Source organism: Giraffa tippelskirchi, chromosome 6 (assembly GCF_054371585.1).
Source record: "Giraffa tippelskirchi isolate mGirTip1 chromosome 6, T2T-mGirTip1v1.2.pri, whole genome shotgun sequence".
In the NCBI taxonomy this organism is placed as follows: Eukaryota; Metazoa; Chordata; class Mammalia; order Artiodactyla; family Giraffidae; genus Giraffa; species Giraffa tippelskirchi.
The window spans coordinates 155476227-155492049 of record NC_137280.1 but is presented as its reverse complement, the minus strand read 5'-3'; the positions used below and the strand labels follow the sequence as shown (position 1 = coordinate 155492049).

General features: G+C 36.6%; 1 protein-coding gene across 21 annotated transcripts in view; it reads left to right on the top strand.

Annotated features, from left to right (window-relative positions):
• Window positions 1-15823, top strand: part of EDIL3 (EGF like and discoidin domains 3) — a 1139470-nt gene that overhangs the window by 512429 nt on the left and 611218 nt on the right. For all 21 annotated transcript variants that reach the window (XR_014057550.1, XR_014057552.1, XR_014057551.1 and 18 more), the window contains one exon: window positions 5324-5457. Coding sequence is in view for 15 of the 21 variants with exons in the window: in XM_081503905.1 (XP_081360031.1) it covers window positions 5324-5457 (134 nt within the window). In the remaining 6 variants the exon portion in view is untranslated. The remainder of the gene's footprint in view (window positions 1-5323; window positions 5458-15823) is intronic.

Here is a 15823-nt window from a genome sequence, read left to right as displayed (position 1 = left end):
ACCTATTCTGATGAAATACAGCTCACTTTATTTTAATTGAATGAACCTGCCTAGTTGGAAACACTCTCTGACAGTTGTTCTGTTGAATCTCAATATCTTTGTGAGTTAACAGAAAGATGTGTCTTGGAAAGAAGAAACAGTGAGACAAGGACAGGAGAGATTCTGGAAAATGTAGTGATAAGGAAACAGACCAAATAACACTTACTGTCTGGATGTATTAACCACTACCGGACTGGAGAAGTATGCATATTTGAACATAATTTATAAAGAAATGTGATCAAAACAAATTCTTCTTATTTTATTACATTGGCTAACAGAGGTTCAACTTATACTTCTTGTCTGCCTCTATTTCCCCTATTAATCTTGGGAATGCAGTCAGGTTGACAGATGTGATCTTATCTCCAGCCTTTAATCAAGAACTAAGCACAGTTTAACTAAATTTAAAGTCATACCTAGAGAGGGCTTAAATATCAGTGTGCATGTGAGTCAACATGTATCAATGTATAGGAAACCTCTGTGTGGAGTACTAACAAAGAGAACTGAATAATACAATATCCCAGGCTCACTAAAAACCAATTACAGAAAAGCAACACTGTGTTCCACTGAGCTGAAAAGTGTTATTTAGCTACCATTAGAACATATGAACCACAATAACTCAATACCTTAGGACCTTATTAAAATCCTCTGTCATCATATTTTAAATAAGTAGCTAGGTAAACCCTAAACGTTTGGAAGATTTTTACATTATAGTTTATTAAAAAGGAAGATTTACAGTTTACACTCAGATCCTGTTAGCAGTTCTGCCACTTACTTAGTTGCATGGCTTTTGGAAAGTCACTTAAATTCTGTGGCTGTTGGTTTCTGCCTCTGTATAGTAAAGTTAATTTAGAACCATATTAAGAATATATAAATTGGTGATTGAACGATATGTGTTGAAAAAGTTAAAAAACCAGTTCATTTTATTAGACTTAAATCACATATCAATAGAACTTCTAAACAACATGTTAATCCATTGATAATTTAAGAAATCGTAATGGATTTTTTCTCAGCTATGTACCAGTATTGAAAATATGGTGTTCTCAAATTGCTATATTTATCGACCAACAGCACACTTCATTCACATTCACAGTTTCAGATTTTCATTCATTTAACCAATACTTATGAGGTGATGTCTGTGTTCCAGATATTCTGCTATACAGTGGGCATATGGTAAGGTGCCCTGCTGGCTGGATCATAGATTTTACTGGGAGAAGCACAGGGTAAGCAAAGGAAAATGTAACACTGTAGCTACACATGGTGAAAAATGATTAGAAGAAAAGATGCTTTGAGAGATAGTACTGAAGAATCTATCTTAGATTTGGAGACAAGGGAAGGCCTACCTGAAAATGAGAAGTCGCCCTCCAGCAGTCTACCTGCAGAAATGAGCAAGGCCCCAAGTGAGAAGGTTTAAGAGAATGAAAGGATATGTGAAGTAAGTGTGCTGAAGAAATAGACAGCCTAAGAGAAGAAGAAAAGACAGACAAAAGAGCTGCGTAATGCAGAGTACTTAAATTTCCTCAAAGGATTTAGGACACTACTTAAGGGTTACTGACAACTCTTATAGCCTTTTAACCTTGGGAATGTTGGAAAGTGATTTACATTTTACAGAACACATCATGAAAACTGGTCAAAGATTAAATAGCCAGGAGGGCCATAGCAAAGTATGGAACTAGATATTAGGGAAAGAGAAGTTGGTGGCAATGGTAGAGACAATGGGAGAAAACTTCACTAGTGTTAAGGAGATGATGGTATATTTATACTGAAACCAACCTCCCCAGTGTTGGGGGTTTGTTTTGCTTTGTCTAGGATTGGTTGGTTTTCACCAGAATTATTCAGTTCATGGGTCCAGGCAAGAAGAAAGCAGAGGGCAGAAGGTGTTTGCAAGAGTGTGATTATATGGATCATGAAATTTAGGTAGGGTAGGAAGGCAACAGATGAAAGAGCAGATTGACAGTAGGTGGTGGGATTCATGGACTTGCAGCCTTTAAGATGCTGTAGAATTTTAACTTGGGAAAAGGGCATGCTTTACGGAAAGTGAACTGAAAAGATGAAACAATGTGTTCGGAAAGTAGAGTGTTTCAGAGAGAAATTTTAGGGGAGGGAGTATCACTTCCTATGTGAAAGTCACCAAATGTTGAAAGGCATTAAACGAAACTAGAAGACCTACTCATGACTGTGTCGGTGAATGAGTGAATGTAGCTTGAGACTTACATCGCACTTTTATCATTGTCTCTGTAGCTTAGCTCTGTGCCTTAATGATACATGAGCAATTTATAGAAATGTCTGTTACTCAAAAGATAGGCTCAGGGCTTTTTAAAATAACATTAAGATGTGATTTATATTATTTTTTCTGCCATATCGTGTTACTGAAAAGCTGTCAAAATCAGTATAAATTAGAGTTAATGCAGAATTATCTCAGATTTTTAATAATAAATTTCTAACAACCTTTTAAATTGAACAAGTTGTTAGCAATATACTGTCATGTCAATTTAAAAAAAATCATTTGGCTGATTGTTTAAAAGAAATAACTTATGAAGTTTTAAAAGATGATAAGACGACAATATATGTGACAAATGTATCTGTAATTTATATAATTAAGTCCAAAAGAATATGAAGCCCCTTTCCATAATCAAAATATGCTATAGCTTATACATTTATATACACAAAATTATTGCACTCAAAATAATTATTTTGCCCATAATTTACCAACTCATTATATAAGGATCATCATCCAAAATGTAAAAAAAAGAAAAAAACCATGCCAACATCCATTGGATCATTGAAAAAGCGAGAGAGTTCCAGAGAAACAACTACTTCTGCTTTATTGACTATGACAAAGCCTTTGACTGTGTGGATCAAAACAAACTGTGGAAAATTCTTCAAGAGATGGGAATACCAGCCCACCTGACCTGCCTCCTGATAAACCTGTATGCAGGTCAAGAAGCAACAGTTAGAACTGGACATGGAACAACAGACTGGTATGTCAAGGCTGTATATTGTCACTGTGCTTATTTAACTTATATGCAGAGTACATCATGAGAAATGCTGGACTGGATGAAACACAAGCTGGAATTAAAATTGCTGGGAGAAATATCAATAACCTGAGTTATGCAGATGACACCACCCTTTGGCAGAAAGTGAAGAAGAACCAAAGAAAGTGAAAGTGATGACGTAGTGAAAGTGATGAAAGTAAAAGAGGAGAGTGAAAAAGTTGGCTTAAAGCTCAACATTCAGGAAACTAAGATCATGGCATCCAGTCCCATCACTTCATGGCAAATAGATGGGGAAACAATGGAAACAGTGACAGACTTTATTTCGCTGGGCTCCAAAATTGCTGCAGATGGTGACTGAAGCCATGAAATTAAAAGATGCTTGCTCCTTGGAAGAAACGTTATGACCAACCTAGACAGCATATTAACAAGCAGAGACATTACTTTGCCAACAAAGGTCCGTCTAATCAAAGCAGTGGTTTTTCCAGTAGTCATGTATGGATGTGAGAGTTGGACTATAAAGAAAGCTGAGTGTCGAAGAATTGATGCTTTTGAACTGTGGTGTTGGAGAAGACTCTTGAAAGTCCCTTGGACTGCAAGGAGATCCAACCAGTCCATCCTAAAGATCAGTCCTGGATGTTCATTGGAAGGACTGATGCTGAAGCTGAAACTCCAATACTTTGGCCACCTGATGCAAAGAACTGACTCATTCGAAAAGCCCCTGATGCTGGGAAAGATTGAAGGCAGGACGACAGAGAATAAGATGGTTGGATGGCATCATCGGCTCAATGGACATGAGTTTCAATAAACTCCGGGAATTTGTGATGGACAGGAAAGCCTGGTGTGCTGCAGTTCATGGGGTCGCAGAGAGTCAGACACTACTGAGTGACTGAATTGAACTGATGCTTAATGTAAGACTAGACTTAAATTAGTTGAATTATTTTTAAAGATAGAAAAAGATTTTTGAGTGTCCTCTATATGTACTAGGTTTCTCCTATAAGCATTAATAAGTAAAATGAGGTACTTTCAAGAAATCACCATCTGTTACAAAATTTTTTTGCTTATTTTTTTGTTTCCTTTGTTTGATATTTTTGAATTTCAAGAAAGTAATTCATGATGTTTGCATTAAATCAGTGTTCTGTCTTTTCATGTTGAATTAAAATGGAGTAGGCAAACTTCAATATAGAACTTCCTTTACAATGGTGTTTTATCATGAAATCAGCAAAGTATTCATCAAATTTATTTTTAAACATAACACTGTCTTATAAAGATTGTCCACAGTAGGTTAAAAAAAAAAAAAATTGCACCAGTCATTTTAAGAACAGCAAACTCATGTGCTAATCCTGCTACAGGAAGGTCGGGGACACTACTTTAAAGAATGATACATTATTTATAACCTAATCTAATCCAGGCTCCTCATTGAATCTTCCTGAGCAAATCCAGCTTACACAGAAGTTTCCTTGTTCTGAACTCATAACTCTTTCTGGACTCATTAAGCATGAAATGTCATACATCACATTTTCTATATCTGTTATTTGATGTCTCATGGTTCACAATATATTTCTACAGTTAGATCACAAATTTGTGTAAGGACACATACCATGTATTATTTTCCTTGAATATAATTTTTCTTTCTTAAGGCCCTAGTTTTTGAGTAATTTAGGGTTTACAACAAAATTGAGGAAAATATACAGGAATTTCCTATATATCCCATGTGCCCGTGCACGCACAGCCTCCCCAATTATCAACATCCTCCAGAGTGGTACATTTATCCCAACTGAAGTACCTACATTGACATGTCATAATCACCCAAAGTTCATAGTTTATCTCAGCTTTAACTCATGGTGTTGTGCATTCTGTCAGTTTGGGAAGATGCTAATAATATGTGTCTATCCTTACGGTATCATAAAGAGCGTTTTCACTGCCCTAAAACCATTGGTGCTCTACTCAGTTCCCTCCCTGACCCGCAACCAATGATCTTTTTACGTCTCTATAGTTTTGCCTTTTCCAGGATGTCATATCATAATCATACAGTATGCAGCCTTTCAGGTTGGCTTCTTTCACTTACTAATATGCATTTAAGTTTCCTCTGTGTCTTTCATACCACACTTCATTTATCCACTCGCCTACTGAAGGACATCTTGGTTGCTTCCAAGTATTGGCAGTTATGAATAGAGTGGCTATAAACATCCGTGTGCAGATTTTTGAGAAGATAAATGTTTCAACTTTGGGGGGTAAATACCAAAGAGTGAAATTAATGGATTGTATGGTGAAAAGTGTATTTACCTTTGTAGGAAACTACAAAACTGTCCTCCAAAGTGGCTATACCATTTTGCATCTCCACCAACGATGAATCAAAGTTCCTTTGTTCCATATCCTCACCAGCATTTTGTGATACCAGTGTTCCAGAAGTTGGCCATTCTAATAGGTATGTAACGGTATCTTTTTTTTTTTTCAATGAGTTTAATGGCATATGATGTGTAGTTCCTTTTCATATGCTTATTTGTCATTCATGCATCTTTTTTAGTGAGATGTCTGTTTAGGGTTTGCCTGTTTTTAAGCCAAGTTGTTTATGTTCTTATTAATGAGTTTTTAAAGTTACTTGTGAATTTTGAGTAATATTCTTTATCATATGTGTCTTTGCAAATATTATTTCATAGTCTGGCTTGTCTTTTCATTCTTTTGAAATTGTCTTTTGCAAACTAGAACTATTAATTTTAATGAAGTCTAGATTATGAATTATTTATTTCACAGGTTGTACCTTTGATGTATTTTAAAAGTTATGCCCGTTCTCAAGGCCATCTAGAATTTCTTCTATGTTATCTTTCGTTCCACATTTTACGTTTTGGTCTGTGATCCATTTAGAGCTAGTTTTTGTGAAAGGTATAAGCTCTGTGTCTGGATTCATTTTCTAGTTGTTTTAGCACCATTGAGGAAAACACCATCTTTGCTCCGTTATATTGTCTTCTCTTCTTTGTCAAAGATCAGTTGCCTCTATTTACGGGAATCTGTTGCTAGGCTCTGTATTCTGTTCCATCAGCCCACTTGTTCTTTCACCAATATCGTACTGTGTTAACTGCCATAGCTTAATAGTTAAGTCTTGCAGTCAAGTAGTGGCAATATTCCAGTTTTGTTCTCTTTCAGTATTGTGTTGGCTATTCAAGGTCTTTTGCCTCTTCATATAAACTTTAGAAATCAGTTTGTCAATATCCATAAAATAACGTGCAGGAATTTTGATTGGGATTGGATTGAATCTATAGATCATTTTGAGAATAACTGATGTCTCGACATTATTGAGCCTTCCTATTCATGAACATAGGATATTTCTCCATTTATTTATATTTTTAAAAATTTTCCTTCTTCAGCGTTTTGTAGTTTTCCTCATATAGATTTTATACATACCTTGTTAGATGTAAACCTAACTATTTCATCTTGGGGGCTGCTAATGTAAATGACATGTTTTTAAAATTCAGATTCCACTTGTTCATTGCTGGCGTATAGAAAAATGAAAATGATTAACCTTTGGGGTTTTCTTCCATAACATTTTATTAAATGTGTATGCTACAAGAGGAATGAGTCAGGGAATAAAAATATTCCCTGTCCATTAAACCACTGATGGCTCTGCTGCTGACTCCAGGCTCTCTCTTCAGTCTTGAAGCTGGGTAAGCACAGACTTTTAGGCCAATGGGATGCAGCCCAACAACCTTACATATTCCTTCACTACACTGTGGAAGAACTCAACAAAATGTTTTATCAAGCTATACTTTAACTTTTAATAAAATGCCTCTAGGCAAGTTCATTTCTTTCTAAGTTTTAATTCTTTTGTGTACTCACTGAGGTTGGTGATATTTGCCTCTGTCTGAACTTAGTGGCTCTCTTCCTGTGGTATCTAACATCTAAAGCTCTTGATCAAGAACTTTCCAAACAGCAAGGTACCACTGAGAAAAGTTCCAAATAATTGTGGAATCACTCATGTTGTAGGACACTCTCCATCTGGCCAAAGCTACTTTGGATTTTAAAGGTTTGTTGTAAAAAGTTGGCCAAGTGATCTCTGGACAGGTGGATTGTTGGGTTTTATAAGGCTGTTTTGAAGGGTTGAACCTCAGTACCTATCTGCTTTTGGAAGGAGTATGCTAGGTTTACATAGAATTTACAGGAACCTATTAATTAGGCTCCAGGCTTTTCTATATTACAAAAATATAAAATAAAAATGCTAAAAAATGGTATCTTGATTATTAGATTGAAAATATTTTAAAGAAGGTGAAAATTAAAGTAAAGACACATTAACCTTTCTTTTATACATGAAATTCTAACTGACAAGTGTAGAAGCAAGTACCTTCACTACAAGAAGACCATTTTATGTGCCTTTAAATTTGAGACTCCCTATGAATTGAAGACAAATGTCAGTAGACTGCATCTGTTGAGCAATTTGAATATTCTTTAGGAACTAAACTACATTCACATCAAAATGGCAACCTGCGGATCGAAAGGATATTGTAATTGTTTGCAAAGTCTCACCCTCCACTAAAGTATATGAAGGGAGCAGCAGAAGCCATCTGGTTTGAGGGCTATTGGTTGTCTATGGTCAGATATTACTGCTGCTAATTGCAAAACAGAAAGGCCAAAGAAAAATCTTGTATTGATACATGCCCTCCAGCCGAAGGATTGATACTTTTGAACTGTGGTGTTGGAGAAGACTCTTGAGAGTCCCTTGGACTGCAAGGAGATCCAACCAGTCCATCCTAAAAGAGATCAGTCCTGACTGTTCATTGGAAGGACTGATGCTGAAGCTGAAACTCCAATACTTTGGCCACCTGATGGGAAGAACTAGCTCATTGGAAAGACCCTGATGCTGGGAAAGATTGAAGGTGAGAGGAGAAGGGGACAACAGAGGATGAGATAGCTGGAGGGCATCACTGACTCAGTGGACATGAGTTTGAGTAAACTCCGGGAGTTGGTGATGAACAGGGGGGCCTGCCGTGCTGCAGTCCATGGGGTCGCAAAGAGTCAGACACAACTGAGCAACTGAACTGACTGACTGACTGACTCCAGCTGAAGGCAATACCTGAAGGCAAAGGCACTGAATTTAGGTAATCAAAATCCACTTAATAAGTAACTTGTATTAGTGCCTTGAATTCAGGGCTCTATTTGTGGAAAAGAAATGAACAATAACAAAAGCTGCTCAGTAAATGATAAAGAAATTGAAAATAAGAAGAAAAGCCTAGAGCCCAAGGAAGGGAAACTGGCTTAAGGCTGAATCATAATTTTCCTTTCATAACTGGTGAAATGTATAAAAGCCATTTCTCAATGTCTTTATGTATAAAATGTGTCAATGTTATGCCAAGCTCTGCATTTATAATCAGAGGTATGTGTGGTGATAACATGATGGTTTGGGGGTCTATAACACTTTGCACAGAAGTTCAGTTCAGGTGCTCAGTCATGTCCAACTCTGTGACGCTTCCCTGGTGCCTCAGCTGGTAAAGAATCCACCTGCAGTGCAGGAGACCTGGGTTAGATGCCTGGATTGGGAAGATCCCCTGGAGAAGGGAAAGGCTACCCAACCCAGTACTCTGGCCTGGAGAATTCCATGGACTGTATAGTCCATGGGGTCGCAAAGAGTCAGATACAACTGAGCATAGAAGAAAAACATCTCTAATTTAGAGCCCTGGCTAATAAATTAGGTTCGTCTGTAATATTGGGCATCCACAAATGCACTGTTTCTCACCAGGTCGGTCCCTGTATTTAGTGGGCAGCCAAGACTCTTGGTCTTACTACTTACATATAGTGAATATAATGGAGTTTTGGGGCCACCTTCCTAAGAATCTGACTTGCTCTCTGTTAACTAGTTTCCTGGTTCTACTGAGATATAATTCACATCCATCAGTGTACAGTTTGAAGATGCACAACATAATGGTTTGATTTATATACGTCGTGAAATGATTATTGCAATACATTTAGTTAGTGCCCATCACCATTAACCTTTTGACCCCATTCCCAGTATGCCTGGTTTTAAGCATAATGTCCTTCAATCCAGATAACTCTGGGTCAATCCCAACAGAATAGATAAAAGCATATCTTGCCATTTTGGGGGCCCAGCTGTAAAACAATGTAAAAACAATTTATACTGTTTCAAATAGTCATAACTCACATTTTAATGGAGATGTAATGTACAGTGTGCTATCATTTGCATTATTGCATTTGATTATAGGTGATTTTGTCCCTGGGTGTCTTGCATTTAATAAGGACTCAGGAAGTATGTGGATTGATTAACTATATAATCTTCTTGCTAATGCATGCAGTGAATTATTCAGTAACCCTGGTTACATCATTACCTTAGCTGTCTGGTCCATTGTGATAATGTTCCCAACTACTAGCTCTATAGTTTTTCTCCAAAGGGGGGAAAGGTTTAGCCTGGCGATTAGACAAAGGTATGGCTTTCTGTGTTATCCAAAAGCAAAAGCTGCTACTTTGTTTACCTGGTGTACCAAAATCTATACCTGCAGTCACTTTGAAGCTATGGCTTGCCCCATTAATATCCTAGTCACAACGATTTGTTCTTACAGCATTTTTCATCATGCTAAGCAATACTTAAGAGTGCTTTGGCATCAGATCGCTTTTGGGTTTTGTTCCATAATGTTTTTATTAAATGTGTATGTTAAAAGAGGAATGAGTCAGGGAATAAAAATTACCGCTGGAAAATTGTAGCCAGGCAGGCTTCATAAATAATGCTTTGTTTTTGCTACTGATGTCAATCCAGCCCAGCCTTTCAATGCCTGTCTTTGTTATTCTGAATGCCGCAGTTGCTAGCACCAGCTAGCTCCCTATCTCTCCCTTTTTGTAAGGAAACACAGATACGAGGATTGTAGATGAAACCATCCCTGAAGATCAAAAATACATTTTGTTACAAAAAGAGAAGACCTCAGGATATGAATAAATGCAAAATGGAGAACATTATGAGTTAATTTACTGAGCCCATAAGAGTAAAAAAAGAAAAACATAAGAGAAGAAAAAGAACTGTAAGCTAACTGGAATATTATTCGTATGAAATGCAGTAAATGAATTAGGAGTACTTGTATTCAAATAGCTAAAAATATCAATATTAGTGAGAACAGACAGTCTTTAATATCTCTTGAACCATTTGGGGCTGCATACTTTAATATTAAAATATCTCACAAGATACATTAATATTTGCTTAGTTTTCAAGTGATTACACCAGGACATTTAATCATGAGATTGGAAAGATATGACAGCCACCCCTAAGATGAACCCCTATGAGTCATAACTTTGTATGATCCCTTCATCCAGAGTGCAGGAGGACCTGTGACTTGATTCTAGACAATAGAATATGGCAGAAAACATTTCTTTTTACAAAAAATTCTGTTTTTAGCAGACTAGAGTCAGAGATTCCCCTCTTGGCCTTGCTGAAGCAGGAAGCCACATTGGAAACTGCCCAGAAATAAGATTCTGTGGCAGGAGAGCAACCTCCAGCACCTGAGAGGGCCAGAAAGAAGCCAGAGCCCTCAGTCACACAGCTGCTGTTAAATGAATCCTGCTACAAACCTGAATGAGCCTAAAAACAGATACTTCCCTATTTGAACCTTTAGATGACCATGTAGCAATTTGCTAAGTGGCCACAGAAAACTTGATGTCACCAAACTGAACAGAAGGATAAAATTTTTCATTTTTTTTTAAATTTTTGGTGAGGATATTTAAGTTCTACTCTTAGCAGTGTTCTACTTTACAGTAAATGTTATTAACTATAATCACCGTGTTTTACGTTAGATCCACAGACCTTCTTCATCTTATAACTGAAAGTTTATACCGTTTTACCAACACTGTCCTATTTCTCCCCCCCCCCGCCCCCGCCAGCTCTTATAACCACTTTTCTACTCTTTTTTTCAGTGAGTTTGACTTTTATTAGATTCCACGTGTAAGTGACACCAGGCAGCACGTGTCTTTCTCTGTCTGGCTTTATCATTTAGCGTAATACCCTCAAGGTCCACCTGCAGTGGCTCAAATGGCAGGATTTCTTTCTTTGTCATAGTTGAATAGTATTTCTGTGTCTTTGTGTGTGTATGTGTGTGCACATGTGTGACATCTTCATTATTCATTCTTCCATTGATGGGCACTTATGTTGCTTCCATGTCTTGATTCTTATAAGTAATACCGCAATGAACAAGGGAGTGTGGACATCTTTTCTATGTCCTGTTTTCATTTCCTTTGGATATATGCTCAGAAGTTAAAATCATATGGTAGTTCTGTTTTCAATTTTTTAAGGAACTTCCATGCTGATTTCTGTAGGCGCCGTACCAGTTTACGTTCCTTCCAGCAGTGCACAGGGCTTCCTTTTTCCCCACATCATTGTCAGCACATGCTGTCTCTTGTGTTTTTGATGACAGTCATTTCACCAGGTGGGAGGCAATGTGTCATTGTGCCTTTGACTTGCATTTCCCTGATGATTAGTGATGTTGAGCCCTTTTTTTTTGTCCCATTTGGTCATTTGGATTTCTTCTTTGGAAAAATATCTATTCTGTTTCTGTACTCATTCATTAATCAGATTGTTTTTTTATATTCAGTTGTATGAGTTCTTTATATATTTTAGAAAACTCCTTTCACGTATATGATTTGCAAATATTTTATCTCATTCTGTAGGTTGCCTTTTCATTTTGCTGATTTTTTCCTTTGCTATGCAGAAGCTTTTTAGTTTGATGTAGTCTCACATGTATACTTTTTGTTTTTGGTGTCAAATCTAAAAAATTATCACCGAGTCCAGTGTCAAAGATCTCACTGTCTATGCTTTCTTCAAAAAGTTTTATGGTTTTAGGTCTTACATTTTAGTCTTTACTCCATTTTGGGTTGATTGTTGTATGTGATATAACATAGTGATCCAGTTTGCATGTGGCATCCTGTTTTCCCAGCATTATTTATTAAAGAGACTGTCCCTTTCTATTTTATATCCACGACTCCTTTGTCATAATTTAATTGATTATTCATATGTTTTTTTCTGGCCTCTCTATTTCTGTCCTTTTGATTTATGTATCTGTTTTTATTCCAATACCACACTGTGTGTTTACTATAACTTGTAATATAGTTTGAAATTAAGTTGTGTGGTTCCTCATTTTGTTCTCCTTTTTCCATATCACTCTAACTAGTTGAGGTCTTTTGTGATTCTATAGAATTTTAAGTTTTGTAGTACGTGAAGCCTTGCTTCAGTGGAGCAGTAGCTGAAGCTACTGAACTTGGTGAGTATTTTTTTCTTGCCAGAACAGGTTGACTTTCCTGCAAAGTAAAGTGAATGATAGTACTATTTTGAGGTTACAGAAAATGAATTCTAAAAAATGCCATTATTTATAAGTTTTTAGCAAAATGAGCCTGACTCATCAGGAGTTAAACATGTATTAAATGATCATGTTAGAATATTACTACTTTGAAAGGTAAGTCAACATATATTATAAAATATATTATTGAAAGGAAAGAAATCATGTGACCTTCTAAATGTTTGAAAAGCTTCACTGACTAAAATTAAAAGCTGTAGAATCTTAAGCCTAAATACAGATGCACAAAAACTAAGAAAAAAATAAATTGTTTTATCAGTATACATCATCATATGTGGAAAGATTGGGAGTATTTATGTTTAGTGAGTTTTTCCAGTCTTTATGAAGGATAGATATTAAGGATTTCATTTTAAATTTTCATGAAATAGAATGTGGTTGGACATGGGGAGGAAAGCCTACTGACAACAATATTTTCTAAAAATTGTAGAACAGCTGCGGAGGGTGAAGAATTGCTATCTGCTGAATGTAAGAATGAATCAGTTACCATATATCTTGGATTATACATAAATCTCCTTCCACTGCTCTGGGATCTGGGAGCCCTGTGGTTGTCAGCAGCAGCAGAGGCTGGTTGTGGAGCATAAATGGTGACGCTTCAGGTCATGGCAGTGTGTGAAGGTCCTTGTTGCTGGCCCCACAGCAGTGATCACGCCACAACTGCCTCTGCTGAGCTGTCAAGGTCTAGAGCAGGTTCTCCTAGATCTGGAGACCAGAACTGGCAGGGCCCTTGGGGAGAGCAGTTAGGAGTGGGGTGCTCACCCTGGAAGCAGGGGATTCTCCTTGGTGGCACCTATGTTGGATGCCCTGGTACAGTAGGCCGTGGGCTATGGTGCGAATGCCTGAAGGGTTCTGGTTTCCCGTGAGCCTCACATCTGTTGGACATAAAGCATGGGTTGACATCTTACAGCTATTGCCCCTTACAAAGAAACATTTATAATTTTTGCTTTCAAAAGTTATGAATGTCAAATTTTAAATTATACTTAGACAAAATAGTCTATCTCGAAGACTTGAATTTTTTCATTGCCTTTTTCATGAAAAATTTTCTTTGGTGGAACTTGTGTGCTTATCTGTTGAGAACACTCTTGGCTTTGAATGACCTTGATGAGTGTCTCTTTCACAGCCTCCTATCCTCATTTCCCAAGTTGATTTCAGATTCTGTCATGTTTTCTTAGCTCTGTATTTTGGACAAAATGTATCCCATTTCTCTTTTCTCATCTGAAAATGGGAATAATATCTCACACAAATGTCAATATAAAACAGGATCATAAATGTATAGTACTCAACTTTTGCAGCTTTTTTTCCTCCCATAAATATATAGTTTTACTTTACAATGGTGTTCAAATTTTAATTCCTTTATTTTTTTATGAGAGGGACTCCAGCCTTCTTTCAGGAACCCCCAGAAATGCAAGTTTTACTGAACCACAGTAAATTCAGTGAAATAGGAACTCACATATTTTCCATCCTGACATCTTTTGAACTTTACAAGAATTTTCTGTAAGCCTAAAGAAATTGCTATTGACCTTTGCTTATACTTCAAATTTATAGTTAAAGGTTTGGAGGGTCAATGGTCCATTATTTTTCACCTTTTATATTTGGCCAAGTGAACAATTGTAGAGGTCTAAAAGTGATAAAAATAACAGAACAGGTTAAAGTGTCTGATTCTGCTCTGATGTGCTGACTCTGACAAAGTCAGTGTATGAAGCGCTGTATTTAGTTGAAAGGCTAACTACATCCTCTCTTCAAAGCACTCTCTGTCCTCCCTACTGCCTTTAATTCTCTTAAACAGATATTTACACAAGTGTAACATTTCATAATATTTGAGTTATTGTTCTGTATGTTTTACTGTTTTCCACTTTTATCATGAGGCTAATAATGAGATACACAATAACAAAATTTCTCCAAAAAGTATAAGGATAAGTAGAGTGTCAACAACCAACCATTATAGTAAATATAGGAGAAGTTAATATCCTATGTCACTGGAAAAATTTTATAGTATGACTTTGGATAGTGGAGATCAGCAACACACTTTTCCAAAATGGAATTCTGATTAGTTAAAATGAATATAATTAGCGTTCTAATCTCACTGGAGTTTCCTGAGAATAGCCATCCCAAAAGTCTAATAACATTCAGTTGACACAGTGATTCTGGAACTTTTCCATAACCTCACCCGGTAGAGTTTGATTGCCTTCCTGTGGGTTTAATCCAGTTGGGAAGATATGCCAATATAACTACTGTAGTATAGAAGAAAACTGCAATTTCTAAGGATCCTTCTTTCATGTAAGTTTGAAATACATAATTTATTTGTTTCTTATGCTTGAATATGGCCTCTCTAATGTTGGATCTAACCATGGACCAGAAGCACAGATAGGGAATGACAGATTGAGAAAAAATTGCTCTGTGAATTGGACATGGCAGTATTTGGATAAGGAGGGAATGAAACCCTCTGGAAGTGCTTCAAGACTAGCATGACAAGGGCTAAAAGGACAAGGCTGAAGTTCTGTTTTGTGATACTGCCTTTCCCAAATAAAAATTTTATTCCTTGTTGGATTCTTCACTATATGAATTCATTTTTTATAGTGAGTCCATCTATTGCCTTGGCATTGGTTTGGCCATTTTCCCTGCAATATAAACGTTAAAATTTGAAGATAGTTCTTGATTTCCTTAAATATTTATTTCAAAGATTTTGTTAAATCTTTGAACCCTTTATCCATTTACCCATATGCATTGTTTATTCTTTAGTGTCTTCCTTAATTTTAAATTTGTTGCTTCATACATTCATCTTGTTTCCTAATCAAAGTTGCCTGTAAAAGGGAAGGTGGAGGGAAAGAGACAGAGATCTTGCAATTAGGGAGATGAACAAAGAAACAGAAAATCAGGTCTTTTTGTGTTTCATTTTAGTTTTGTATCTTATTTGGAATAAGCATTTAACTTCAATTTATTTTTGGAGGGGAGGAGCAATGCATAATAGGATCACCATCAAACCCCAGGAAGTATTCAGAAAGAAAACATGAAAAGTAAGAAGAAAATTGAAAGCAGAATTGGCAAAGTAGAAGAGAGGAAGGGGGAAAAAAAGAAAGCTAGCTGGTAAAGTAGTAATAACATCCAACATTATGTTCTGATCCTTTAGTATTCACAACAGTTCAGCAGACATTTTGTCGTTAACTTTGTGGATTAAGATACTGAATCACAGAGGGTTAACTACTAGGTGGCAAAACCAGGATCTACAAATATGGCTGCCTGATCTTGATGAGGGACTCCCAGAAATGCAATCATCAGATGTGCAGAAATGCAATCATCAGTTACAATGTAGTGGCTACTCTGATTTCCTGAAGAATATTTTTGTTTTGCTTTTCCTTTCATGATAAATGAAATTTCTTCAGGGTAAAGAATCACATTGATTCCAGGAATAAGCGCCAAGGCACATAAATGCATAATTGACCTTTCAGGTAACCCTGGCTATAA